We start from the raw sequence: 26,995 nt of genomic DNA, 5'->3' as shown, positions 1-26,995 counted from the left end.
GGTCTCTGTTAACATTGAAAGTTAAGGTCTGTAATCTCAAAGAGAAAGGGTTCAAAACCAGCATCCAATTCACATACTGTAAAAATCTAAAATCCTTTTGGAGTTTGTGCAGCCTAAAGATCTGGTCGTATCACTATGACCCTACATTTGGTCAGCTGAGTAGCTTTCTGTATTCCAGGGGCTGTACCCACTGAATCTCTTGATGATTTTCAGAGCATTGAGTCCCACAGGTAGGTTAGATACTGACTGGAAACTGAGGTGAGGTAAATTAATACTAAACCCAAAGCATATTTTTAACAGTGAGATAGTGGAGTAGTTCAACATAGAGAAGTGGTGGTGGGTTCTTCATCAACCTAACCTTTGTGGTCACATATGAATAAGTCTTTGCGAAGCAGAGCTCAAAAAATGACACCTGTGACTGTGAGTTGACCCACTTTCTGTGAAACGTCTCCCTTTACCAGTTAGAGGTGTGCCCAATTTTCAGGAAAAGTTTCTGGTCTTTCTTTTTTTATCAGTGTTTACCAGAAAAAGGGGAGGGTAAAGTATGAAGGCCACAACTTTATGGTGCAGGGTTTTTTTTTGTTTCAGAGCGTTTCAGTATTATCAATAATCTGGTCAAGGAGATCAAGTGCACCCTTGGCAAGTTTGCAGACAACATCAAGTCGGGTGGGAGTGTTGATCTACAGCAGCAATAGCTCAAGTCTTGACAGTGCTTTGTGATAACATGGGTTCTTTAGTGCTGCATAATGTGCTTTTCATTCACCCTCTCCTTGATTGAGCTTCTATTTCCTTGGCTGAGTTTAGAGAGAAAGACAGAGAAAGGATGCCAGGATTTGGCTGGAAAACTTACTGATAAAAATCAGGAGGCTGGTTAACTGGGAGAACTGTGTCTTTCTGTTTTCTCATTTATCCCCTAAGGTATGATGTCCATTTACTCTTGTGCCTTGTGGTTCCAATTCATTTGAATGCTTGCATCCAATTGAAATTTAAGCAAATAGTTTTGTACACAAGAGGAGGACCTACTTGTACAACGTGAAAATCTTTCAGCCTCCATAAAATTGACTTTGCAAGCTGTGGTTTACATACAGAAGCCATTCACACACATGCAGGAAGTTTTCCTGACTTTTGCTAACGACAGAGAAGTCAATGAAATTAGAGAATAAATGATTCGTTGTAAATACTTAGTGAACTGTGACTAAGCACCTTTTAATAGAAAGTGTCAGTGTTTTAATTCCAGGGGCTAGACTGTTCATGAATAGTTATATTTTATAAGGTACTTTGTCATGGCTCGTGAGATATTTACAGCAAATCTTTTTTTAGTCTTTTTCTTTTTTTTTTTTTCTTTTTTTTTCATTAAGAAAACTCAGGAGAATTTCCTGAACATACAAAGCAGGCTCATGGTTGCACAGTATGTCCCTGAAAACAGCTTTCCATGCAGTTTGCATTTCCTTCCATCTTGATGGCCTGGGGTTTCAAGATGAGTGTTATTCCATACTTACCTTTGTAGATAATGCCTTTATGGGAAACGGGAGGAGGGGAAAAAAAAAGGAGAAAAATGTTCTTGTAGTTCTAAATACATGTTTATAGTCTTTACTTTTCTATAAGTGTCTGGAGAGATGCCAGAAAAAGTTCCTACTAGTCAGGATACACATATACAGTGTGTACAGTCAGTGGGGTTATGTTGAAAAGAGAGAAAAAACACCCCACCTTATTATTTTTGTTGCTTGATTTTTAAGCATTACAGGCTGCTCCCTGTCAAAGTGATGGAAGAACAGCAACCCTTAGATGATGATTAAGCTTCTGGGGAAGAAAAGGGAGGAAAACCCTCATACATGGAAGTGATTTTTCCATCCAGCTTTATGCAATTTTGTGTTTTACTCTGTCAGCCACTGATGAGCAAATTTAGTCTCTGTAAATCCTTCTTAAGCTGAGGGTTAGGAAGGCCCTCAGTTGCAAAGTCTCGGAAAGAGATTCAGTGAGACTGCTCTACTGAAATCTTACAGACAGCTAAAGCCAGTAAGGGATTTGGTGTTTTCCAGGCATCAGGCAAAAGCTCCTGAGAACTGTAAAAAATACCCCTCTCTTGGAGGAGGAGGGAGACATCAGGAGCCTGAACTCTGCTGCATTTCAGAGAGGCAAGGACTCCCTTTAATACATCAAATCCCCATCTCCAGGGACTGTGTTCCTAAATAAGACTCCCTCGTACATCAGCATTGTTGTAAGTTAGCTGAGTTCAGAAGCTGAATACTTTAATTTGTAACTTCTGAAATATTCAGTGTATTTTTCCTTGAAGGTAATGTAAAGCATGTTTGCATGGTTAGGGGCTGGACTGCTCTCAGCTGTACCTTCATAAGCAAATTGAAGTTAGTGTAATTTCATGGATAATTAAGTAAGAATGAAATTTTTAGAAGTATAAAAAGAGACTTTTCTTTGTTCAGCAAATGATCACCATTTAATATTTATATATAATATTATATAAGTTGTCTCCAATTGATTTGACGAGTCTCAATTAGTGAAAGGCAAGATGAAAGTAAGTAAATATGAATTAAGGCAGTGGAGGCTAACTGGGAAACTTACTTAAATGCTGGAAAATTCCCCTCCCCCCCCCCAAAAAAAAAAAAGGTAAAATATAAAAATCCAGCTGGGTCATGGCCAAAGGGTTTTTGAAAGTCTTTTTTCTCTTTTTAGATTGGTGAGCTAACTCTACAGACATTTCTACTGTACCTAGTAATCTCCAGGTGCAGTATGAAGCAAGGATTTAAAACAAAAAAAAAAAAAAAAAAAAAAAAAAAAAAAAAAAAAAAAAAAAAGGAAACAAAAAAAAAAATCAAGACCAGGAATTTATATTTTTTTTTTTTTTAATCCCATTTAGAACTTGGTTAGGTCTTTTCTGTAAGCTTAATCAGTGATTGCAACCTCATGGGGTCTTTCTCCTTTCTGCTTTTACTTCATAGCAGAAGGCTGAAAAAGTGCAACTTGCCTGTTTGTTCCTTCCTCCTCGCTGATAATACAGAATTTGTCAGCAGAATTTTCTGAGGAAAACAAAATTAAGTTGTTCATTTTAGTGAATGGAGAAATTGAGGTGCTAAGACTGTGGCTCTTGGGTGGGTTCCCTCCCACCTCCTAAGAGGGAGATTGTCCTGTGCATCTCCTCCCGTGCCCGGCTGAAGGACCACCTTCTTCTCCCCCTGGCAGCTGAATATCACTTCTGTTGCCATCCCTGGTAACCACACTAATTGCTTACATGGGAAAGGAATATTAGGAAAACATGAACTGAGGCTAAAAATACATCCAGTATGATATAGCAGCTGGAAGCAGGGAAAGCCAGCACCTTCCACTGGCCAGATCTCCACGGACCACCAGCAAAGTGCTCCGGGGGCCACTGCAACCGTGAACCTCATAATGTGCGCTGGAACACTTGTATCAAATATCACCTCCTGCTTTTTACCTTGACCTCAGAAGAACTTCCCCAGCAAGCGATAAACAATAAACTTACATAGTGTGCCCGGGAGACTTGGGCTCTAAATAAACTCTGGATGGTGCCACACATTTTCCAGGAAGCAGAGCTCACCATAGACCACACAAATCTCGGCCATGAGCACCATCCCTTGTCTGGTGAGCGAGGCCAAGCTGCAGCTCGAAGAAGCGGCGACTGTGCCTGGATATAGAAGCACAGTCAGGGTGTTTTAAAGGGAAAAAAAAAAAAAAAATGGAATAGCTCAGTGTTTTGTGGCTGCCCCTTCTGTGGCACCTGGGGTGCCCTGGAATGTGGCTCTTGCTCTTTTCCTCTCTGACTCTGAAACTGAAAGGAAGGAAATGAGAAGTGTTCAGCAACTGCAGCACGAGGGGAGACATTAATTAGTAATTAATTCTGTAACAGATCATTCTGATACCAAAAATTACATTTGCTTTTGCCTCTGTAGTGTGTGACTCAATGAAACCACAGCTTTTCTTGGGGAATTTGGTCTTTCTGCGGGTCCAACTATCCTTAGCTCCTAAGGAGGAAGGGAAAGGGGAAGATGGGATGCTTGATGTCATTCCCTCAAGCACGTCAGCTCCTCACTTTTGTCTTCAGATATTAATTCTTGCTTTGGAAGTTTGGTTTTTTTAAAAAACTGTTTGACGCTGAGCATCTGAGAGTTTTGTTTCGGATGCTGTTCATGTACCTAATTATTTTAAAGAATTTTTTTATTCTGCAATCACAGAAATGTGCAATAAGTAATTAGAAGTCTTCATTGGAATGATTTGTACTTGTGTGCCTTTTTTCATCTTGCCTGGCTTATCTGTTTTGATACATAAGGGAGTTAGGATTTTACCTGATATCATTTCATATTCTGTTCTGCAGATACAGATAAAAAATCAAAGTACTGTATCCATGATAATGATTTCCTTTGTAGACTCAAGCACTGGGCATAACACTGGGTGGACAAACAGAACAAACAAAAAATCTCAAAATTTTTATATGCTTATTTTTGATTGCTGATTTTGCCCCTACTTGAGTAGTCTGAAGTTTTTAAATTAATAATTCATATATTAATACTTTAATACTAATTCAATCAATCTATAATGTTATAGTAAATTCTCTCCAAATTGCCAGTTATTCAAATTTAAATGCTTATCAGTAAATACCAAGTCATGCACATTTTGCCTGAATGAGCATAACTCGAGTTTGTCTTTTTTTTTTTTTGAGAAAGGTCAAAAAAGACAATTTTTTTAAAAAGGCAAATTTGAATGAGTAACACATTGTTCTTTACATTGTCCTTTTTGAACTATCATCAATAAAGTGAAATAGGTAACTGAGCATTTCCTTCCTGTGAAGTTCTGTCGAGCCCTATGAGAGTGATACTTGCCCCCTTTTTTTATCTTTTTTCATGACTCACAGGTTGGATGTGCTGCACTGTAACTTCAGATACTTCTTTCAGTGTTCTTAATATATTACATTTAAACTGACAGTCCATATTTGGTCCTTGCAATTTCACTTCTCTCCTCTGTAAATGCAGGATTTTTCATGCTTTTGAAAATTAAATTTTTGAAGAAAGATCTTGAAGTGCTTATGCGACTTTGCTTGTGAAAAAAATCTTTCCAAAGTCCGGATATTCACATCTTCTCTTACCTGCTCTCCACTGAGCCACTTATCATTGGAAAAAAGAAAACAATTTATTTTTGAGAAATGTAAGAAAGCTGTTTCTTATTTCCTTTTGATCATCTCTGAACTCAAAGTGATTATTTAATAATTCAAGTGCACAAGGGGATCAGTTTAGCCTATTCCTTCTGTGTTTGTCCCCTTCCTGAAGTCATGGGAGGGACTTGGGGTGAAAACAGAGAGGGCAACCATTTACACTGTCCTTTGGACATATGGGAAAACAGGGGTTTGATCTATAGATTGTGTAAATAGGAATATCTTTTGTCAGTATTCCCCTTTGGGCTTTTTGTTTGCTTGTTTGTTTTGGCTTTTTATATCCCATATGTTTAGTTAAAAAATATATCGTGTCGGTAATAAAATGAGAAAAATAGCTCATATTTTTAATGAGACATTAATTATCTAAGTGATGGTTTAGCATCTGTGCTCAGTTTAGCTGCTAGACAGCACATTTTGGACAAAATAAAAAACTAGAGTCTAATTAGTAGCCACGGATGTGGTCATCTCCCAAAGTCCTTGCTTTTGTTTTTGTAGCAAGTAGATCAAGACTAGGGTGACTGTAAAACATCAATATTTTGTAAAACTCTTCTTTTCTTGTTCCAAAAATTCTGCCAAATTGTGCTTAAATGAAGTCTTCGGAGGAAAAAGGCTATGAGAGTTCTTTACTATAAATACATTTTTGTGATTTTAAGAAGAATGGGGTATTTATAATGGATTGAACCAGAGCTTCTCTGCTCTGTGTTATCTTTATAATGTTTGCCATAAAGTGCTTCCAGGCGACATCTTGACTTCTGTAATTTTTTTCTTCCTTCTTGTTGGTGCCTGGAACAGATTATTATGGGTTATAACATTTTAAAACATCTAAGTAATCCATTTGAAAGCAGGAAAAGGAGCACACCATTGATATGTAATTGCCCTGACTTTCCAGAAAAGATTTTATCAGAGAACTTCCAGTTTCTTACTCTAGGGAGAAGGTTGCATAGTTTTAAGTTCTGAAATAAAATACATTTTTAAAGCACTGAAATCGATATATCTCACAGTAGAATTTTACGCCCAAAAGAACTGAGAGTATTGGTGAGTTTGGTCCTTCCTGAAGTTAAATCTAAATGAAACCCAAGTATTTGAAAGAACTATTCTACATTTTAATGTCTTTTGTATCTTTTTGTCTAGTGGATGTATTTTATCTGTGCCTAGTGGAGAAATAATTTCTATTTTTTTCATTCACAGGTTCAGTGATAACACAGTGATAACCTGTGTCCCAGTTTACAATGGGTTTGACTTTTGGTAACTCTGGGGAGTTGTGGTGCTGCTTTACTTGGAGAAGGCATGAACTGCCTTGCCCCAAAGTTGTTCATTTTAGTTTAGAGCACTGATTTCCAAGCTGAAATGTCTGAACCATTGATGATCCATAAGTCACATTAAGTGTTTCCTAGCAGTTTTGTCAACATATATTATAGATTTTTAAAAATTAAGTCTAGAAATACGGGAAATAATAATTTCATCGTTAGATTTTACAGTGTTCATGAGAAATGCTGGCATTTGTAAGGCCCCTTTGGTGTAAGTATTTCCATATTTTTGAGGTAGGCCATGTTTTTTGGACACCTTTTTGCATTTCTCCCCACGACTGCAGTGCTGCTGCAGCACCTCTCTGACACAAGTACTGCAAAGGTGACTTACGAGAATACAGGCTCCCTACATGCAGGGGTGGATGTGTTGGTTTACTATTAAAATTAAATTTAATTTGATAATTTACTATTAAAATAAATCTAATTTGCAAAGCCTGATCTGTCAGTAGAGCACTTGTTACCCCCGGGCAATGGGAGGCACAGGGGGATAACTCGGTTTTTCTGTCGCCGACCACTGTGGACAAGTTGCTTGTCTTCTCCAGGCACTGACTTCAGGAAGAGTAGTAAAGTGAAAAACTGATGTCATAAAACATGTTAACATCTGATAAGGAGGTGTGTTGTTTGAGGCTTGGATATAATTATCATCATTCAACATCCACAGATCTCATTCATAAAATCACGATGTGAATTTTTAAAACAATGAAAAATGGCCTTGATGTTTTGAAGAATATAAAAAGAATAATATTATTTCTCCAAAAATTAGCATAAAACATGCATCCTCGTTTATGTTTTGTATCTTGTGGATTAGTTTAAATTGTCTTGTGGTTTTAATCTAGATTTAAAATAGCAAGGGATTTCCACATTTGGTTAACACTTACAATGTATATATACAGTGAAACGATGTTTTGACTTCCTGCTCTCCTCATCACTTTTTCGCCCTGTCCTCATGAGAGCAGACTGGGAATTCATCTCTCTTGGCTTTGTTAAATTCCAGTTGTGTTTGGGTACATTGTTGAGATGAACTTTTTCCTAGAGCAGAAGTGACTGATCCTAGTCCAGTCTGCCTAGTCGACAGAGTCAGTTGTCTCATTTATTTCCTGAAAAACTGAAACCCTTTGTGAGTGAGCGAATGGAACATATTATGTTATACAACTGGAATAAATTATATCTTCTTCCTTGGCCAGTCATAAGGATTTGTAAAATTAATTTATGTTTAAGACACTCAACTGTTAGAGTTTGGTGTATTCTGATTAGTACACAATGGCACTAAAAAGGGGTCTTGCCCACAGCTTTGTGTTGGGGTAAATCTGCTGATTTGCAGCAGTTAGGAAGTGTTTACTATAATACAAGAGAGGAAAAAAAAAAAAAAAGAAACCACAGGGTGAAGTGTATTGTTTTTCACAAATAACAGGGTTTTTTGAAGCACCTATATGACATAGCTGTCCAAATTCTCACATTTACTTGTTTTACAGTCACACTCCTCCTCAGCCAGTGGGTTTTGTACATCCCTCAGTTTACAAAGAGTAACCAAGTCAGTTCAGTGGAACCATCTGTATGTAGAAAGATTACTCTGCAGAGCTTTTAGCAAAGCTTAGAAAATTGTGTTTTGATGGAATTTAGCCATATTCACTCCAAAACATATATACCTGTAAATAGTTCGTTGAAAGTGGATTTCTGTAGCGTTTTGCATCAAAATTGACAACGTTTTGCATTTTGACCCTGGGGGAGGAAAAATACTTAAAAAACCTTTTTCTCAAATGCATTTTCTAAGTTGTGTTTTTATATACATGTAATCATTTTTCATGTCTTAACAGTAGTCGTAAAAGTTTAAGTAGGGATAATCTTACAACACTTTCTGCTTGAAATCGGGCTTGAATTTACATATTTTTTCTTCCAATAACATAATATAGAGGATTCTGCTTTGATTTTATGTATGATATTGCTCATGAAGAGAAGTCATGGCTACTGGGGGGAGTTCATTCCTGAGGACTAGAAGGAAGAAAATATAATTTCTATTTCCAAAAAAGGCAAGAAGGAGGATTGGGTAATGACAGACCAGTCATACTCACATTGATCCCTGGGCAGGTCATCCTACAAACCATTTCTGAGCCTGTTAAGGATAAGGAAGTGATTGTGAGATGCCAGCATGGATTTATGAAAGGGAAATCACATGTGACCCATCAGATGGCTGCCTGTGATGAAATAACCACTGCAGTGTATGAGGGACAAGCAGGGAATGCTGTTTGCCTTGACTTAAGCAAGGCTTTTGTCACTGTCTCCTGTAATGTCCTCTTACACAAGCTCTTGAAATAGATAAATGAAGGGACAGTGAGACAGGCTGAAAACTGGCTGAAGGGATGAAGTTCACAGGGTTGAGACCAGCAGCATGAAGTCCCTCTGGAGGGAGGTTGCTGGTGATGCATCCCAGGGATTGATCAGGGGTCAGCACTGGTAGTGTCTTCATTATTGACCTGGATGATGGGACACAAGTGCACCCACAGCTGTTTGCTGATGATGCAGAACTGGCGGGAGTGGCTGATAGAGCCAGGTGGTTGTGCTGTCGTTTGGAGGGACCTCGCCAGGTTGGAGAAATGGCCCAACAGGAACCTCATGAGGCCCCATAAAGGGGAATCCTTCAAGGGATTGCCAAAAGGGGTGAATAACCCCTTCCACCTGAACAGGCTGGAGGCTGACCAGCTGGAAAGTTGGACATGTGGCAGCAATGTGCTCTTGGGGCAGCACCTGGCCTGCTTCCAGCAGGTGAGGGAGGTGATCCTTCCCCTGACCTCTGCTCAGCACTGTTCAGACCCCTCTGGAGTGCTGGACCCATTGCTGGACTTTGAGAGACATGGAAGTACTGGAACAAGCACAGTGAAGGGCTGCTAAGATGCTTAAGGGACTGGAGCATCTCTTATACAAGAGAGGCTTGAGAGAGCTGGGACAGTTTATCCTGGAGAAGTGAAGGATCAGGGAAACCTTACCAATGTCTATAAATACCTGATGGGAAGGAGTAAAGCTGGTAAAGCTGGACTTTCTTCAGTGGTGGGCAGTGGCCAGACAGGAGCCACTGTGCACTGACTGAAATACAGGAAATTCTGCTTAAAAATAAACACTTTTTTACCATGGGAGTGGACAAATGTGTGGGAACAGGCAGCACAGAGAGGTTGGGGAGTGTCCATCCTTGGAGAAACTTAAAAACCAACGGGACATAGCCCTGAGGAAGTCGTTTGTGAAGGGAATTGAACTGCGTATCTCCACATGTCGAACCTCACCTCATCTGTGATTCATGGAATAGAAGTGATAGAGTGATATCTTCCTTTTTTCCCCTTCTAGCCCTTCAATGTAGTAATTTTCTGAATTTTTTGAGGCAAAAATTGGATAGAAAATTCTTACTGCATATATTTTAGTGTTTTTAAAGAAACATTAACAAAAGTTGCCCTTTATGAAGGGAAAATTGAGGATATTTTTTTGTTTCTGCAAGTTATTGAAACATTCGAGATCAGCTTAAGAACAGGATTCAGAAGGTTCATGCTTAAAACACTTTATTGAGTCAAAACAGAATGACCTCCCGTGGTGTTGGGAGACTTTAGCGTCTCTGAAATTTATCCCTGAGGATTTTGTCTTATTCTTGATTTATGGTGGTGTCACTGAGGACAGGGTTTGTCTTTTTGTGAGAAGAATTGAGCTTTTCTTTTGGCAGGGTGGTGGGCATTGTTAATCCTGCTGCCTGGCAGACGTCACCATTTAAAAACTCAGGGTGTAGACAAACTGCTGCCATTTTCAGGTAAACAAAGTTGCTCTTACAAAGGTCTTGCATTGTTTAAGTTTTAGTGCAGCAGTGAACTTGACTGATGCCTTTGGATCATGATTTCCACCCTGATAATTGAGAAGCATCTGTAGGGAACTGTTAAGTAAACATTAAAAAATGTCAATAAGCTCAAAATAATTATTCATTATTCAAGTCTCTTCCTGGTTTTCCAATTTTAGTAATTATAAACATCAGTGAAGCTCATTTCAGACTCCAAATATGGAATTCCAACAACCATCTGTTAGTTGCAGGTGACATACCATCATAGACTGGGATCATTTCTCTTTTTTAAGTATTTTAATTCACATAATTGGGATTTCCTTTTGTGTACTTGTTTAACATCACAAGACCCCTCCCCAGTTTTTGGTTAAGCTTAGTTTTTGGTGTTTCTAGCAGTGAAACTTCTCTTCCATCTGTGGTGGTTACAGAGGGCTTTAGCTCTCGTTCTCAGATGTTTTCCTCCTAATTTGCTCTAAATGTTCCTTTTCTAAATTTTATTCCTTTACTTGTTCCTATGTACTTTTGAATAATTAAATGGTATTATGTAATGCTTCTCTTCTTGTTGTTTGTGCTTTTCCAATATCTGCAGACATCATCATGGCTTAATTTTAGCCTGGAAAAAGCCCCATTTTGTATCTGACATTTCAGTTCCTTCCTGTACTTGCTGTTCTCACTAGCAAAGATTCAATAATTTAGTAATCAAATTCTTAAAAGTTAATCTGATAGTATTTAAATACTAAGGCAATAGAATGTCTTCACTTGCTGAATAAGTAGATGGTAATTAGTGACTTCCTGGAGCTTCTCTCATAGGAGCAGGAATTAGGGAGTTACTGCTGTTCACATCATCAGCATCATGAGATGCATCCTTCAGTTATTAGACATGAAATTGTGACTAATTGTCCAGCAAAGTATAGGTCTAAAAAAGGGAAATGCACACGGTCTCCCTTCAGCAGTTAGAGGAGGTATCAGTAGCACTTTGAAGCATTACAGAGATACAGGAATACTTCCTGGGGGCATATCCTGTGGGAAGGGATGGGATGGACAGGCAGAAAAGACCTGGTAGAGGAAGCAATGCTGGGAGAGACGCTGAAGTCAATACCAATTAACTTCATATGCAAAATAATGTAATTACTGTTACCCAGTTAACTGAATATTAGAGCCAGTTATCGACCTATAAATCTACTTGGACATACAAATTGCCTGGTCTGTGCAGCTGTATGCGTACAACCTTAACTTTTGTTGTACCTGTTTTAAAATTGTTGTTGGTTTTGAATGGTTGTTTTCATTGTAACTTCAACATAATTTTTCTAAACTTTAACGAGAAATCTAACACAGCTACGACTTGCAGTTTGGCTTCTATATCTCTCCTACCAAGTCCTGGTGAAAAACTATGTTCTGTGTGAAGTATGAAAACTGTGTATACTTGGTCTCAGTATTCCAAGCAGATAAATATGTTAGCTATGAACTGTGATTGGAATTAAGATTACTTTTTCTTTTAAAAAGGGTTTGGTAGAAATTACCTGATGAGCAAATAAACATATAAATAGCAATATAAATTCCAGTTCTTTTCCAGGTAGCACTGGTAGAAGATGCTGGTTAGTAAACATAACTTAGTGCTTTGATTTGGTCCCTATTTCATTAATCTCAGGCAATATAGCAAGCAAAATTATTTAATTTTGAAGTTAATGTCTCAGTAAGCTCACTGCTGGTATTAGGAAAGAGTGAAGTCTACAAAACAGCGACCTGTCACGTCATCTCTCTCTGATACAATGTTATCAGCATGAAACAGACATTATTTTGAGACCTTGTTGTTTACCCCTCTCTCCCCTATTGAAATCATCCTTTTACTCAGGACAGTTTCTTCCTCCTGGATTTTGTTCTTTCCACTTCTACTCTCCGTGCAGTGTGTCCTCCTGTGCACGTCTGGTCAATTTTCTGGTTTGGCACCAGTCATCTCTTCCCTTTCAGTCCCTCCTTCTGCCTAATTTGTTCAGCAGCAGCCATGGCAAACACGATGGAGTGAGAAGAGCTAACTTTAGGTGCTGAGACTCTGAAAAAGGTACCATCCTTATTTTCCCTGGGATGAAACCTGTAGTCTTTCAAATTTTTGTCATCAAAGGGATCAGATTTCTACATTTTTATCCTTGTCTTGAGAGACAGTGTCTTATAGTACCAAGGTGATTGACTTCAAAATATTGTATTACTGATTTTCTAAACTTTGATTTTATTGGTTTTTAATGGTTTGAAGTGCTTGTCCTTTCGGTGTTCAAATTGCTGGAAGTTTTCTGGATGTTCTCTTCTTTGTCACCACCTGGCTGTCAGGTTTCCAATAATTCATACATTTAGGGGAACACTTGCTTATATGGAAACAAATCTGAGAATTAATATGCTGCATATTCCAAATGCATTCCTGCCAAACAGCTGACAGAAATTTACTGTGTTCTTACAATGCTGAGGAGATGTGAACCCAGGTATTAGCCACTCCAAATATATCTAGTAGATGATTTGTCCTCCGTGATTTTATGGTATCCTTGCCTGGTTTTAGATTTGTAGCAGTGAATTAGCTGGTTCTGGTGAGCACTTAGATGTGATCAGTGCTAAATGCAGTGGCCTCAAGTTCAGTCACTCAGTGCTGGAGAGCCTCAATCCTTACATGCAGACACACACAGGTCTCTGGCACTTGCAGACACATGGATCCCTGTGATCCACATTCCCAGTCTGGTTGCAGAAAGGAGCAAATAAAAACCTCTGTGCTGAGACAGAAGAAGTATTTGCTTGCCCTGTTTGAGATCGGATCATAGAACTATAGAATCATTCAGGTTGGAAAAGAGCTCTGACATCATCGAGTCCAACCACCACCCCAGCACTGCCAGGTCAACCACTGAATCATATCCCTCAGTGCCACATCTACACATCTTTTAAATACCTCCAGGGACGGTGACTCTCTGGGCAGCCTGTTCCAGGGCTTGACAATGCTTTCTGTGAAGAAAATTTTTCCTAATATAGAATCTAAACCCCCCCTGGCACAAATTGACACCATCTCCTCACATCCTGTCACTTGGTGCCTGGGAGAAAAGACCAACCCTCACCTGGCTACAACCTCCTTTCAGGGAGTTGTAGAGAGTGATAAGATCCCCCCCTAGGCCTAATTTTCTCCAGGCTAAACACTCCCAGCTCCTTCATCAGACTTGTGCTTCAGACCCTTCCAAAACTCTATTTCCCTTCTCTGGACTCGCTCCTTGTCACGAGGGGCCCAAAAGTGAATACAGGACTCGAGGTGAGGCCTCACCAGTGCCCAGCACAGGGTGATGGTCACTGCCCTGGTCCTGCTGGTCACATTATTGCTGATACAGTCCAGGTGCCACTGGTCTTCCTGACTGCCTAGGAACACAGGCTCTTGTTCATCCTTCATGTAGAAACAGAAAAGGGAAATTGTTAGGGCTTTCTAGAAAAGAAAAAAAAAAAAGCAGCACATATTTCCCACCAGACTCCCTCACTGCTTTTATACTTTCCCTAGCCTGGATTCGTCACATTTATTCAAGGTGGTAAAATCTGCCTGATTTGGGGCAGCTTTGTTATGGTATGAACTCAGTAGAAGCCCCAGTAAGGGGAACTGTTTATTCTAGCTCAGTGCACTCCCAGCCGCCCTGGTTATAGTTCCTTTCTGGCCAGGACAGCTTTTGGAGCCTGTGGAGGACGGGAGGTTGCAGCAGCTTTCTGTCTCCACAGTCTGCTCTCCTGGTGGTCTGGCCACCTGGAGAGCTCTCCATCAGGGTGTTTGAACCACGCCTGGGCCGTGCCTGGCCCACAACCTTTCTTAGGTGTTTAAGCCCCCCCAAAAAAAACCAGGAAAAAGTGCTTTATCTATTTCTGTAGCTGCCCAAGATTCTGAGGTTCTTACAAATGTCAGTCCCTGCTCCATGAGGAGCTGTCAGACCTTATCTTGTGCCAAGTATGAGCATGTGTTTACACACAGTACATGATACTTCATGTAGGCACTTAGTGGCTTGGACATTTACCCTTTTGATGAGCCTGGAAACATCATTATAGGAACTTAAATAGATTAGAAATAGAAGCTAAAAGTAAACAATAAAAGCGCTGCAGCAGTCTTTTCTTTCTCCATGCTACTATTTTAATCCTCCTGTGAAAATCTGGGTAAGTTGATCCCCCCCTTGTAAAAATGTTTCCTTAAAACAGACAAACCTTTGAAATTGGATCTTCTAAGAAGGCTTTGTTATTGCATGACACGTCTAATGGGTAGATGCTTCTATTACCAGGACAGTCTTCCATAACATTTTACTGCTTTGATGCCCTGCTAATGTTGTATTTTGATACATTTCCTCTCCAGTATTTACCTGTGGAGGAACAGCTCTTTTTTTTTTTTTTATTTTCAACAGAATTTTTATGTGTTTTATAGGAAGACTTATTAATACTTCTAGTGAATGGAAGGTTCTTTAAAAGACTCCCATGAACCATTAAAATCAAAGCACATGTGAAGTGAAATTCATAACTTATATTAAAGCATCAAGTTCAGTTTCACTTCCCAGAAGCAAGGGCACCAAATTTTGGGTGGTGGGTTGTTTTTTTTTTTTTAATTTTTATTTTTTAGTGTTTTCTTTTAGTTCTTAACCTACTTTGTATTCTGCAACTTGGCAAAAATCTGAGACCTCTGACTCTTAGTTTAGTGTTTGTTCTTCTATGGAGAGGTACCATGCAAAAGTGAAAGAAAAAATGAAAGAGTTAAAGTGATAAACTACTTGTGCATTTCTAATTATTACCTCTGGTAGCAGAAAGAGGTAAAAAAGGCTTGTGTTTGGGATCTTAGAACCCATGTTATCCCAGAAGCACATTCGAATCAAGAAACATATCAAATGCTATACAAATACAATTAATGAATATAGAAGCTTTAATTTTATTTTAGTATCTAAAAGTCACAGATCCATTGCAAAGAAAAAGGAAGTGGCTGTGGGTGGGTGTGGTGGTTTTTACTTTCTGCTTAAACCACCATGCCAGTATCTAGTTTTCTGTGTGTGGGAAAGAAGTTGGCAGAAGTTACGTGGGAAAACAGTGAAGGCAAACTGAGATAGAAATAACTTTGGAAGGTAGAAAGAGTGGAAGTGAGGAAGGAAGAAAGTAGGCGCATCTGAAACTTGATTTTCTTTATAATCAAGTTGTGCTGTTGACCTTAACCCTTCTTCATGTGTCAGCATCAACTCTGGTGTATCACAGAATCACAGAATGGTTTGGTTGGAAGGAACCTTAAAGCTCATCCAGTTCCAACCCCTTTGCCATGGGCAGGGACACCTTCCACTATCCCAGGTTCCTCCATGCCCCATCCAACCTGGCCTTGAACACTTCCAGGGATGGAGCAGCCACAGCTTGTCTGGGCAACCTGTGCCAGGACCTCACCACCCTCACGGGGAATAATTGTCTTCCTAATCCCTGTTATAAACGTGCCCTCTTTCAGTTTGAAGCCATTTCCCCTTGTCCTAAGGGATATCCTTTTGCATCAGAATGGATCAAAAATATGAGATATCTATCTGCTTTTAGATCAATGTGCTGGACCGTGTTTGCATCTTTTCTGCCTCTCCTGCCATTTGGGGAACTCTTAATTCCTTGTGAGAGAGGTTTCTGAATGCAGACTCAATGTAGGGGCACCATCCTGCCTCAAAACCAGAGATTTGTTCTTGCATTTTGTTGTCTTTGGAACAGATACCCCAAACCCTTTAATTTGTACATGTGGAAAGTTGAGTAAAACTGAACAAAAGAAATCTATGTTCAAGATGATGATGTTGGCAACCAGGTGTTTACTGCTCTCTTGCATGGTTGTTTTATTTTGCATTTGAAACCTTAAAAAGACAGAACAATTATTTTTAAAAATTAAAAGACCAATAATTAAGAATGAGCAGTATATTATGGTTGTGATAACTGTTCTCTTTCGTTTTATACACCCCGTGTGATTAAAAAAAAAAAAATTGTCCTTTTCATTTACATATGCACCCTATTGTAAGAAAAAAGAGAAATACTTAAGCTTTATCCTTTATGAGCACTTGTTTTGAATCTGTGATGGTTTTAATATTATTTAGTATTTCAATATGCTATGGTAATAAATATTTCTGGTTTTATATGCAGGTATTTGCAGTTTATAACATATTTAATAGTCTCGGGACAGATTTCTGTGCTGTGCTTACAAGTTCTAGGAAGTGTCTGACATTCTAATCCATGTGCATGTGCACTGCTGCATAATAGAGAAGAAATTATTTGAGTTGTGCCCGTTTTTGAGATGTTGTACAACGTGTTATACAACACAACCATCTCTTTAAGATGCTGATAGCCTCAGCAAGGGAGACAAATGAGAGGGGGCAAATCCAGAGTGTAATTTCCTTTTGCTGTGATTAGTGTAGTACAGTGGGTTATGCTCAGATGTTGCCAGGGTAGTTCTTGTTGTGCTCTTGCACGTATCAGGCTGAAATTTGTTATCATTGCATTCATTTCAAATGCTGTTTGCAGAATACTGGATATAATTTCATTATTAGATAAAGAAGAAGAACCCTACTATAGAACTCTTGAGCTGTTTATAGATAAATTACTGGTTTATTTTATTTCAAGGTAGAAGAATGCTTTCATAAGGAAATAATTGATAGATTCAGTCAGCAATGAAGATGTGAATCTTGCTTATAAATAAATTTTCACTATTTTTGTAAGAATCTGTAGTGTTATTTTTGGCCTGCGCTATTTAATTTACAATGAGTATATTTCACTGTACAAGTTTTTGTATTTTGAAAACTCAAGTTTAGGAGGAGAGATTTTATATTTAGAAATGCCCTGAAGAGATACTAAAAAACATAGGAGTTGTCTTTCACCTGTGTAAAGAGCAACTTCTGGTATTTCTTAGAGAAGGAATACCAGAAAAAGAAGAAAAGTAGAAAGAGAAAGAAATACCTTACAAAAAGCCCATTGTCACAATTCCATATTTTATGACATCTTTTGGAGGGGCTTTGCTTTTTGTTTGCAGTATTGTAGGAACACTTTCTTCTCTTTATGACCTCCTGTCATATCATGTTGCAGTGTAGACTTTAAGAGCCTCCCAAATCTTATGCATAAAAATGTTTACCTTTAATTTTTTTCCTTCTGTAGCACTAGCCTTTAGATTTGGGATAAAATACCTGTTGGCATTTTACCTTTTCAAATAGTTATTTGGTAATTTTGAAAGCGAAGGGGACTGCAAATACAGAAATACTCCTAGTTGTGCATATGCTAGAGCTTTACCAACTCTTTTCTCATGGAATCATAGAATGATTTGGGTTGGAAAGGACATCAAGGATCATCTAGAGAGTTGTGGCAAGAGAGGTTACCTTTGAAGACCAAGGCAAAAAAAGTTGCTGAGTACCTCAATCTTTTTGTCATTCATTGTTACCAGTTTACCAACATAGTTTATGAAGGGCATGAGGGGTGTACAGAAATGTTCCTGCAAACTGGATTTTCCTCTGTTTCCTCAGTCTTTCAGTTTTCCTCACCACATGCTTCAGTGTACACTCTTGCAGCTTTTTTGTTTCTTTAATCATATTACTTTGGTTTATAATCCTTGCACCCTCTGAGCGGTCCATTTCCTAGTATAGGTGTATTAAACTTGATGTTATTATTCATATTTTCTTCTTTTTGTTTTCCTGAAGACCAGTTGCTGTGTTTCTTTTTAATTTATTTCCATAACCTTGCAATCAACCTCTTTCTTTCAGGTTTTCCCTGGGAGATGCTCGAAGGCCACTCCATGAAACTGCAGTACTGGTGGAAGACATTGTCCATACTCAGCTGATAAATTTGGTAAGAACATAACCAGTAAAATAATCTTCACTCTAAAACTCCTTCAATCCATGTGACATTTTCATGATCAAATGGCTAATAACATATTGTTCTGGTTTTAGAAACAAATAAAACACAGAAACTGAGGGTGATGCTCTGGCCTTAAGAATATGTAGAACCTACTATTTGTCTTCCTTGTGGTTATGTCCTGTGTGGGGGGGATATCTGCAACCCCACCTAACCCTGGGAATAAAGCTCATGGATTTGTTTGTTAAAAACTTAAAGTTGCTAAAAAGAAAAAAAACAAACTGGCAATTCATCTGAAGACTTCCTTGCTAATTTTTTTTTTAATACATTCTAGTATTTGGGTTAATGCATCATTTACTTAGTATTTGTGCTCTAATATTCCTATTATGGGTTGTTTGGATTTCTGTCAAAAACAAATGCAGAAATCTGAAATATTTGAATATGTTGAAAGCCAATGAAAGTGTTGTGTTAATGAGGCTGTTTTGAATCTTCTCTGTCAAAAGCAACTCTAAATTTGAACCTCTCTGTAGTTTTTAATTAAAGTTCAACAGTGCCTCTGGAGAAATCAACGGTATTTTATGCTATGGCACGAATTTGAAATCTGGTATTTTGCATGGAAAAGTATACAACATGTAGGTTGGGAAGCATAACAAATGTGTTTTTCTTATTATATTCTTTAAAAGATGTGTAGATGTGGCACTTGGGGACATGGTTTAGTGGTGACCTTGGCAGTGCTGGGTTAATGGTTGGACTCAATGATCTCAGAGGACTCTTTCCAACTCTAATGATTCTCTGATTCAAATGAAATTGCCACCATGTATGGGAAGGGACATTATATGGAACTAACATATACAGATAACACTACTACATATTATAACTAATATTTACATCTGATGAGTCCTTGGATCAGCTAGAGCTTGGAGCTGCAAGTTCCTAGATCTTTTCTCTATAATGAGCCCTTTTAGCAATCAGAAGGGTTTTAAAGTTTCAAGCTAGCTCCTGGTACTACATTAACTAGAACTAAAAATTTCTGTAAAATGGTAAAATTCAGAATGGGGCATGGCACATGTGATAAATATGCACGTGTATGTATAATATATATTTTATATGTGATTTATATATATTGTATATATATTTATACACATATGTATTATATATTTATACACTTACATTTCTATCTATTTATACATATTTTTATTATATATAGATTTAATAGAAATACACTATAAAAAAATTTCCTCTTGCCCACTCTTTGCCTGCAGACAGGTGTTTTCCTTCAGCTTTGCACATAATCCAGCAACCATTCACTAGTTTCCTGCATCTCAGCAAATGCCTTGGCATCCATCCCTTCCAGCTCTGGGCAGTTTCTTTCTGCTCATGCCTCTGCAGCCCAACAGTGTGTCCCTGTCTCTGCAGTCTCCTGGCATCTTTGTGCCGTGGATTCTTTCCTCATGACGCTCCTCTTGGTCTGTCCCGAACGTGCCCCGTGGCTCCTTGGAGGGGACAACGTCTCTCCCCTCTCTGCAGGTTTCCCCGCTGGTTAAACACGCTGCTCCGGGCATATATTTGTAATTCTTATTGCAGCTTTAACTCTGACAAAGTAACATTTTCTCTCTGTTAATGACCCGTGTAATTTATGCAAACCCGGTGGCCGCGGCTTCGCTCTTCCCTCCGCAGTGCCGTGGTGGAGTCTGCGCTGCTCAGCCCCGCTGAGCTTGAGCTTTACACCAAACCCTGCCTTTGAGAAAGTGCAACCTGTGGCCATGTGGTCTTTGCACTTTAATCAAAGCCGGGCACTTACTCGGGGGCCGGCGTGACCCGGGGTTAACCCTGCGTGGGGTGTAGGAGCATGTAGGATTTCCTGACAGAAGGAAGAATGGGAACGGAGCGGCAGATAAACAGCTTTTCTAACCTTTCCCCTCCCAGCCCGAGACAGCACTTTATTTCTGAGGAAGTGAAAGTATCTTTAATAGCTCATTGCTTTGACCTCTGACATTCACATGCCGGAACTCTTAAATCAGGAGCGTTTTACTTGCTCCGGACTTCTGATAGGGGACTTTGCACATTTGTCATCCCTAGCTGTGCGTCCTGATTGAGCTATTCTGTGTAGTTATGCGAAATTTTCACTTTAGTTGTAGGTATTTGTGTGGGTATTTACCCAGTAGTAGAAAAATGCTATTTTCATAATTGAAGCTGACTGCAGATGTGAATTTATTGCTCACCACCCAGATTTTGTCATATTACTCATGTTAATGGACTAGGCAGTTCTCACTATGTAATGTAGTAATTTCTTCTCAAAATTCATGTCTGTGTTTGTAATGTAGTAATTTCTTCTCAAAATTCATGTCTGTGTTTTCCATAACTAACACATGTATAAGGCTAAACTGTAGAAATTATTTTTATGCCTGCAATAAAGCTGGCACATATCCTTCATTTGTAAGAAGAGCTTGTAGTTGTTGATTAAGTCCAGGTTTGAGCTTCTGAATTAAAAAATAAGTTGCCAGCATGATTACCTTTGATTGGTTGACTTTGGTATCTCGCAGGTTTATAGTTCCAGCTTCTTATTTTCAGAGTTGATCTGAACTCTGTTAAATCAGGGTCTGGTATGGACAGATTTATACAGTCACTGCTTCAAACCACTGTACACTTCATGAAGTCCGGCTGCTGGAGCAGATGGGGCACTAACAAGGCAAATTCCTGGAAAGCAGACTCGTAAGAGTCTGCATCACATTTTATGATCAGTTTTTGGGTGTATTTTGAACAATATGTACGCTGCTTTACACTAAGGGGAATTCTACTGAAAGTGTATAGCAGTGTGTAGAAGGAAATGAGCATCTCCTGAGGAAGATTCATGTCATCTTGAAATTACTTTCTGAGTTGAATGAGCTTGTATCTCTCAAGGAATTTGTTTTCTCAGCTGACTAATAAAGGGGTCCTTTGACAGCTGGCTGGAGTTTGAATATCTAGGAGGTAAGCCTAAGTGTTGAGAGATAAATTCCATCCAGTTTGTGCCAGGATGCTAGCATGAGTTTGAATTTTTTATGCTTATATTGTAATTATAATTCTTTTGTTATTTACATATGAAGCAGCAGAAAACCATAAAAACCCCACGCTGGAAGGAAAAAGTGCTGTACATTTTTTGGTCAGGCATAATGTATTTGAAGAGCACAAGGAATTCAAGTTTAATCTGAAATCAAATTCACTGTTGACTGATCTAAATATTCATTTATAGGTAAATGTTTAAGGGATTTATAGATGCCTTCATGTTACTCTAAAACTGTATTTATTTATGTGTGCTAAGACTAGAAGTTTCAGTCACGGCTATATTGTTCTGTGTGGTTAAGCACAAGTAGCAGTACACAAATAGTACAAGGAAAACTGTGCCTGCAAAAAGAGGTTCAACAGGGAATACAAAATCAAAAAAGGGACAAGCCTTTAAATTACTGAGTTTTGGTGTGGAACGAGGCCTCTTTTAGTTCCTTCTTTCATGATATTCAATACAGTTACAAGCTGTAACTAAGAGGAATGGAATAGGAATTTTTGCTTGTTATTAAATTATCATTGAGAGGTTTGTCATCAAAATAGCATAAGTCTTGAACATATACAGATGTAAATTTTTTTGGAAATTGTTTTATACAATGTTTAAGAAAGAGGAAAAGTCCCTCCTTGACTTCACCTGCTCTCTCTAGATTTTTTTCATGCTGGGATCGATCATAAGAAAATGTAGTCTTATTAGACTAATATTAAAAGCTAAATATTATTATCTTCTCTTGATAGGGCCGTAGCTCCCCATTCATGCTTCAGATGTCATAATCACAGGTGAACAGACAATAAGATCATGATGTGCTACTTAAATCAAAAAGACTACTAATGAATTACCTTCCTGGTGCTGGGAATTTGCCAGCTGGGTGATTGTTACCAGAATGCAGTACCAGCAGTTTATTCTGGGAGCATGCTGAGTGTGGCACAAGTGCAGACACCTGTTTTCACAGAATTTGGTGATGGATTTGAACTTCAGTCCTTTGCATTTCATTTTGGAGATATCGGATGGCTTCTGGGAAGAGATTAGATTTGTTTTTACAAAGTGGAAGATATTTCAGCAGTAGAACAGGGCTCAGCAAGGGAATATGGAAATTACAGATATGCACACCAAAAAGACAGGTAAGTAACTTTGTCTGTCCATGAAGGAGTGGCTGCTCAGAGGGAAGGCCACAGCACATCGCAGCAGCCTTGGACTGCATCCTTTAAATGTTTTATCTGCTGTAATTCTTTGTAATGTGTGATAAGTCATCGCAGAGGCTGTCATGAATGATAGAATTCATGTTAATAGAATTGTGGTTTGCTCCCTGTCAGCTGATGTGTGTCTGCTGGAAAATGGACTCTGATCTCTTCAACTGATGTCAAATGATTTAAGCCAAACTCACTTGGTTGTCTTTTTTTAGAATGCAGTAACGTCAGCTCAAAGGAACTTCAGTTGCTCAAAATCATGTTGTATGTGGTGTCTGTTGGCATTTTTTTTTTCATCATTTACTTTTATCTTCCTATGGAAAAATTTAATTTCATCCAACTTGTGCTGCTACCTAATGCTATAAATATCCCACTCTTGCTTCCTTTGTAGGAGCAGGGTTTGGGTCCCATGTTACATATGTGTATATATGAACACTTTGTGTGTACACTTGGATAATTTTAATTACTTCTGGAAATTATTTGCCTCTTACACAGATAACATATTTAATTAAGAGTCAGCCCTTGGTCTCAACCAAAGCACAGAGCACAGATTGGCAGGTGAATAATCTGTGCTGGAATACACAGATTTTATTAAATTGCAGCAGTAATTTATAGGTAGAAAACTTGGAATGAGATGCAAACATTCAGCAGTATGCCAAACCCTGAGTAAGTAAGTCCATAGTAAATCCATCCTGAGGAGTAAGTTGCTTTTTATTGTAGGAGGTTTAGTAAAGATTGGGTAGTCATTTGCCACTGTTTGCCTAGGAAAAGGAAAGGTGAAAACACAGAGACAAGCAAAAGGTTTACTCATACAAAATGCTAAGTTATTTATCAAGATCAGCATGAATTCTACATTTTCCAAGGGCTGTACATTTTCTGGATCAACATGATGTACTTTCTGGATCAACATGATGTACTTTCTTCACTTCCCAGCCTTATTCCTGCAACTCTTAACCATATTTTTGCAGTTTAAAATGAAAGAAGGAGGAGGAAAAACTCACCTTCACCTGTCCATCCAAAGAGGAAGACTGTGACAACAGGACTGGGAAGTAAAAAAAAAAATATGAGTATTTAAGCAGAAACAAGGATAGGGTTTTCTTGGTCCTTTAAAGCCAACCAAACAGGTTGGTTTTTTTAAAATCAAGTACCACTCGTTACTGGTTCACAAACTGGATTAGTCATTTTAACGTTTGTAACCTCACACAGTTCCAGGTTTGTTCACTGCATTTTTGAACTGTTAGACTTGTAACCTTTATATACATAATTGTAGCATTTCTGACATTCCTTTTAAAAAGGAAAAAAATTATTACAAGCTCGTTCATGAGCAGGAATTGCCCACTGATGAAAACAACAGTGTGAAGCAGTGTTCCCTCTTGATCCCAAAGTTCTATGCAACTGTCACTTATGCCACCCCAGCAACGGGAAAAGTCCTTGTTTTATGAGTCTGTTTTAAACCAGTAATAAAGTTTCCTGTGCAGGACATTAATTAGAGGGGTTATCAAAATAAGACTAATATAATTTGTGATTGTACAAAATAAAGGAAGTCGAGGGTACCATAGGGACCTAATGAATCACAGGATGGAAACAATCTTCTGGCTAACTAAACATCCCGACTTTGTAGTAAGTCACAGGGTGTATATACAGCTCAGAAAACCGGAACACGCTGTGTGTTTACAGGGATGGGATAAAGGGAGTTCACAAAAACCATCTGGGAAAAATCCCTCCACTGTTCATTCTGTTCCTACTGTAGAGTCAATTAAACAACATATATGCATTCGCAGCAAACACATGGCACACCTGCCCTGGAAGAAATCAAACTGGAAAATAAATCTGGAATATAAAAGATTCCCTGGGTACCAGCACTGTGCATTTGTTTGCATTTCCCATGTGGGATGCGAAAGGAGAGATGGGACTTTAGCAAGTGGTTGCTAATTGTTCCCTGTGCATTTGCATCATTTAAATGGGGTCAATATTTGGATTTATTTGATAGATTTATGTAGTACTTTGTATGAAAATCCATGCCCTGAGTCTTCTGGTTTTGATGTGAGCTGCCACTTGTTCACCATATTCAGGCCTATTTATTCTAAAGCACAGAATCTACTTCAGGAGATGATTCAGGAGCCCCAGTTAGGGATTCTGGGCTCTCTCTGTGCTTTCTCTTAAGATGAAGGATTTGATGGCTTACTTGGTCAGATGTTTTGTTTTTTTTCCATGGATCTGTCTGCTATGAGACAGAGATGCTGCTTTTTCCCTGATCATGCAGAGATGTTGCTCAGCATCCAGCGGTGATGAACTTCACTGACGTTAAAAATGGAAAGACTAAGATCCTGTTATTAAGAACCCTAAATTATCAATTAATATGTTCACATAAGTCTAGCAACACTTTCTGTAGTAAAGAAAAAGATCCAAAGCATTGACTTAATTGAATGGAAAATACAAAGGGGTCAGTGGTTAAAGGTTGGCTTGTAATGCATATAAAATATAAAGATTGAGGGTAGTGCAGGCGGCTGTAATACCAGCAGTTCCTGATTTTCTCTATCAGTCTGGGCCTTTAATAACAATTCCATAGATTTATGTGTTGTACATGTGTGTGGATACATGTGTCTGTATGTGCAGGGCTGTTTTTTCCACCCTTCACACATCAGTTTCCTGTTTGGGCTGTTGGGCAAAAGGAATGAACTATGTCTGAAATTTCACTCATGGGGATTTGGAATTTGTGGCATTCTAAACTATATATATATATATATATATATGTATTCAATTCCCTTGGCTTCTGGGGCTTTTATGAAACAACTGATAAGCTGATCCCAGCCTGAGATTCCAAAGAACAGATACACCCTCTATTTAATTTTTATATATAATGTTAGCAGTATAGCACAGATTAATAGCTGTTGATGAGCTGAGATGAACAGAGACATTCAGTGTGTACAGATGCACTGTCCCGGGTGTTTGGCTACTTCTACTGATGTCAATTATTAACAAATCAAGAAGTTAAGTTTGAGAGTAATCATTAGATTTTTATTGCTCAATATAATGCGCTCTGGTAAATCAGTATTTTGATTATGATTTTGAAAATGCTAATTGCATTCCAAGCTTCAGAACTGAAATGGAAAACTGCTATTCGGGGTTTCATTTTTTCTTTAACTTATTTGCATGGTGTACATTGAATATTATAAGTAAATGAACATGTGTGTAAAGTCCATATCTGCACATAAAGATCCATCTTGCCTGTATTCTGATTCTGGCAGCAATTAGTAAATTAAATGAAAAGAATCTGAAATGTATCAGTGCTGTGCAACACAGAGATATTTAATAAGGAAGATGGACCTCAAGTTAACTTTCAAAGGCGTCTGTGTGTTTGAAATCAGCTCCAGAATCCAATAAAGAACGGGGGACAAGGGGGTGTTAAGTATTATTTTTATCATCTTACTTGCTCTGTTTAAAATAAGTGTCCATATATGTGAACTGGCAGTGCCTGGTGGCAGGTAACATTCCTTCTGCTTCTTCTCTGGGATCCTGAGTGGATTCACCCGAACAAACATAAAGGCAAACATATTTTTCTAAAGCTGAGGTAATGATGCCAGATCATCTTTTGTGTCACGAGAGCTAAATGGGCGCTTCTAGGATGTGATCCTTCACATCCCAAAGTAGTTATTTAACATTCTGGCCATGCATTTTAAATCTGGACTTCTTAAGTGAAGTGAGAGACATCTTACCTCTATGGCTTGTGGCATTAGCTGTATTTTTTTAATATATATTTAATCTTTCATTGACTCTGACTAAAAAGAAAAAAAAAAAAAGCAACCTGTAAACTTTAAGTCGTGAAAGACACAAACTGATTTATGGGTATCTGTGCTGAAAAAAGACTAGTGTAAAATTCTGCATGGTCTTTAAGAGCATGGTCTTTAAGGGTAACTTATAAACCTTAAAGGTCATCCCAGAGTGGTTAACAGAGCAAATTCATTGTAGTTTTTAAATCACCTTATCTGATTTCAAGCAAACCTGATAGTTTCAGAATAACTTTTTTTAGTGAGATTGGCTTGTTAACAGTGTTATGCAGCTACAAGGAAATGTGGTCACAGCTGCTTCTGGTTTCTTAGCTAATCCACCTGATTGGAAACAACAGGTTTTTGATATTTTTCCATTTCTTACACTGACACCTAGTGTTCAGAGGTCCTGAGTTTCTAATACTGCACTTGGTTATTAATAAACAGCTGTCCATACCAAAGTTCTCCACCTTTGTCGACATCTTCCATTTCTGTTATTCTGCAAAAGAAAACACTTACTGAAGGCAAAGGTGGTACCATCATTCAAAACTATTTTATTTTGGAAATGCAAATACTGCACAGCTACTGGAAAACTTGGCAGAAGCTACTTTACTTCTTGAAGCACTGCAAGATTTGTTTTCTTAAAATTTAAGTGCTTTAGTTTTGGCAAATACAACCCCTTTGTGTCTGTAAGTGTCACTGGCCAACAAAAACAACGAGAACAGCAGAAACCCTTAGATCAGTATTTATTTAATTGTGGGAGATGTCGATGCTTTTTATTTCTGTGTTCTTTTATCTTCCAGCCACGAGTTCTACCTGATAGGACTGTTGATGGCTGCGCAGTCCTTGAGTGCACAGAAAATAATTTACACACAACAAC

At 38.4% G+C, this 26,995-nt stretch overlaps 1 protein-coding gene across 6 annotated transcripts in view; it reads left to right on the top strand.

The window, feature by feature from the left end:
• Positions 1-26,995, top strand: part of SUPT3H (SPT3 homolog, SAGA and STAGA complex component) — a 212,735-nt gene that overhangs the window by 113,669 nt on the left and 72,071 nt on the right. For all 6 annotated transcript variants that reach the window (XM_027886601.1, XM_027886600.1, XM_027886595.1 and 3 more), the window contains exon 3: positions 18,031-18,115. In XM_027886601.1, the coding sequence (XP_027742402.1) occupies positions 18,031-18,115 (85 nt within the window). The remainder of the gene's footprint in view (positions 1-18,030; positions 18,116-26,995) is intronic.

Source organism: Empidonax traillii, unplaced genomic scaffold (assembly GCF_003031625.1).
Source record: "Empidonax traillii isolate 1590-97213 ecotype Southwest subspecies unplaced genomic scaffold, ASM303162v1 scaffold190:size869923, whole genome shotgun sequence".
Lineage (NCBI taxonomy): Eukaryota > Metazoa > Chordata > Aves > Passeriformes > Tyrannidae > Empidonax > Empidonax traillii.
Note: the sequence above shows the minus strand (reverse complement) of the source record. Positions and strands in the feature narration are given on the sequence as shown.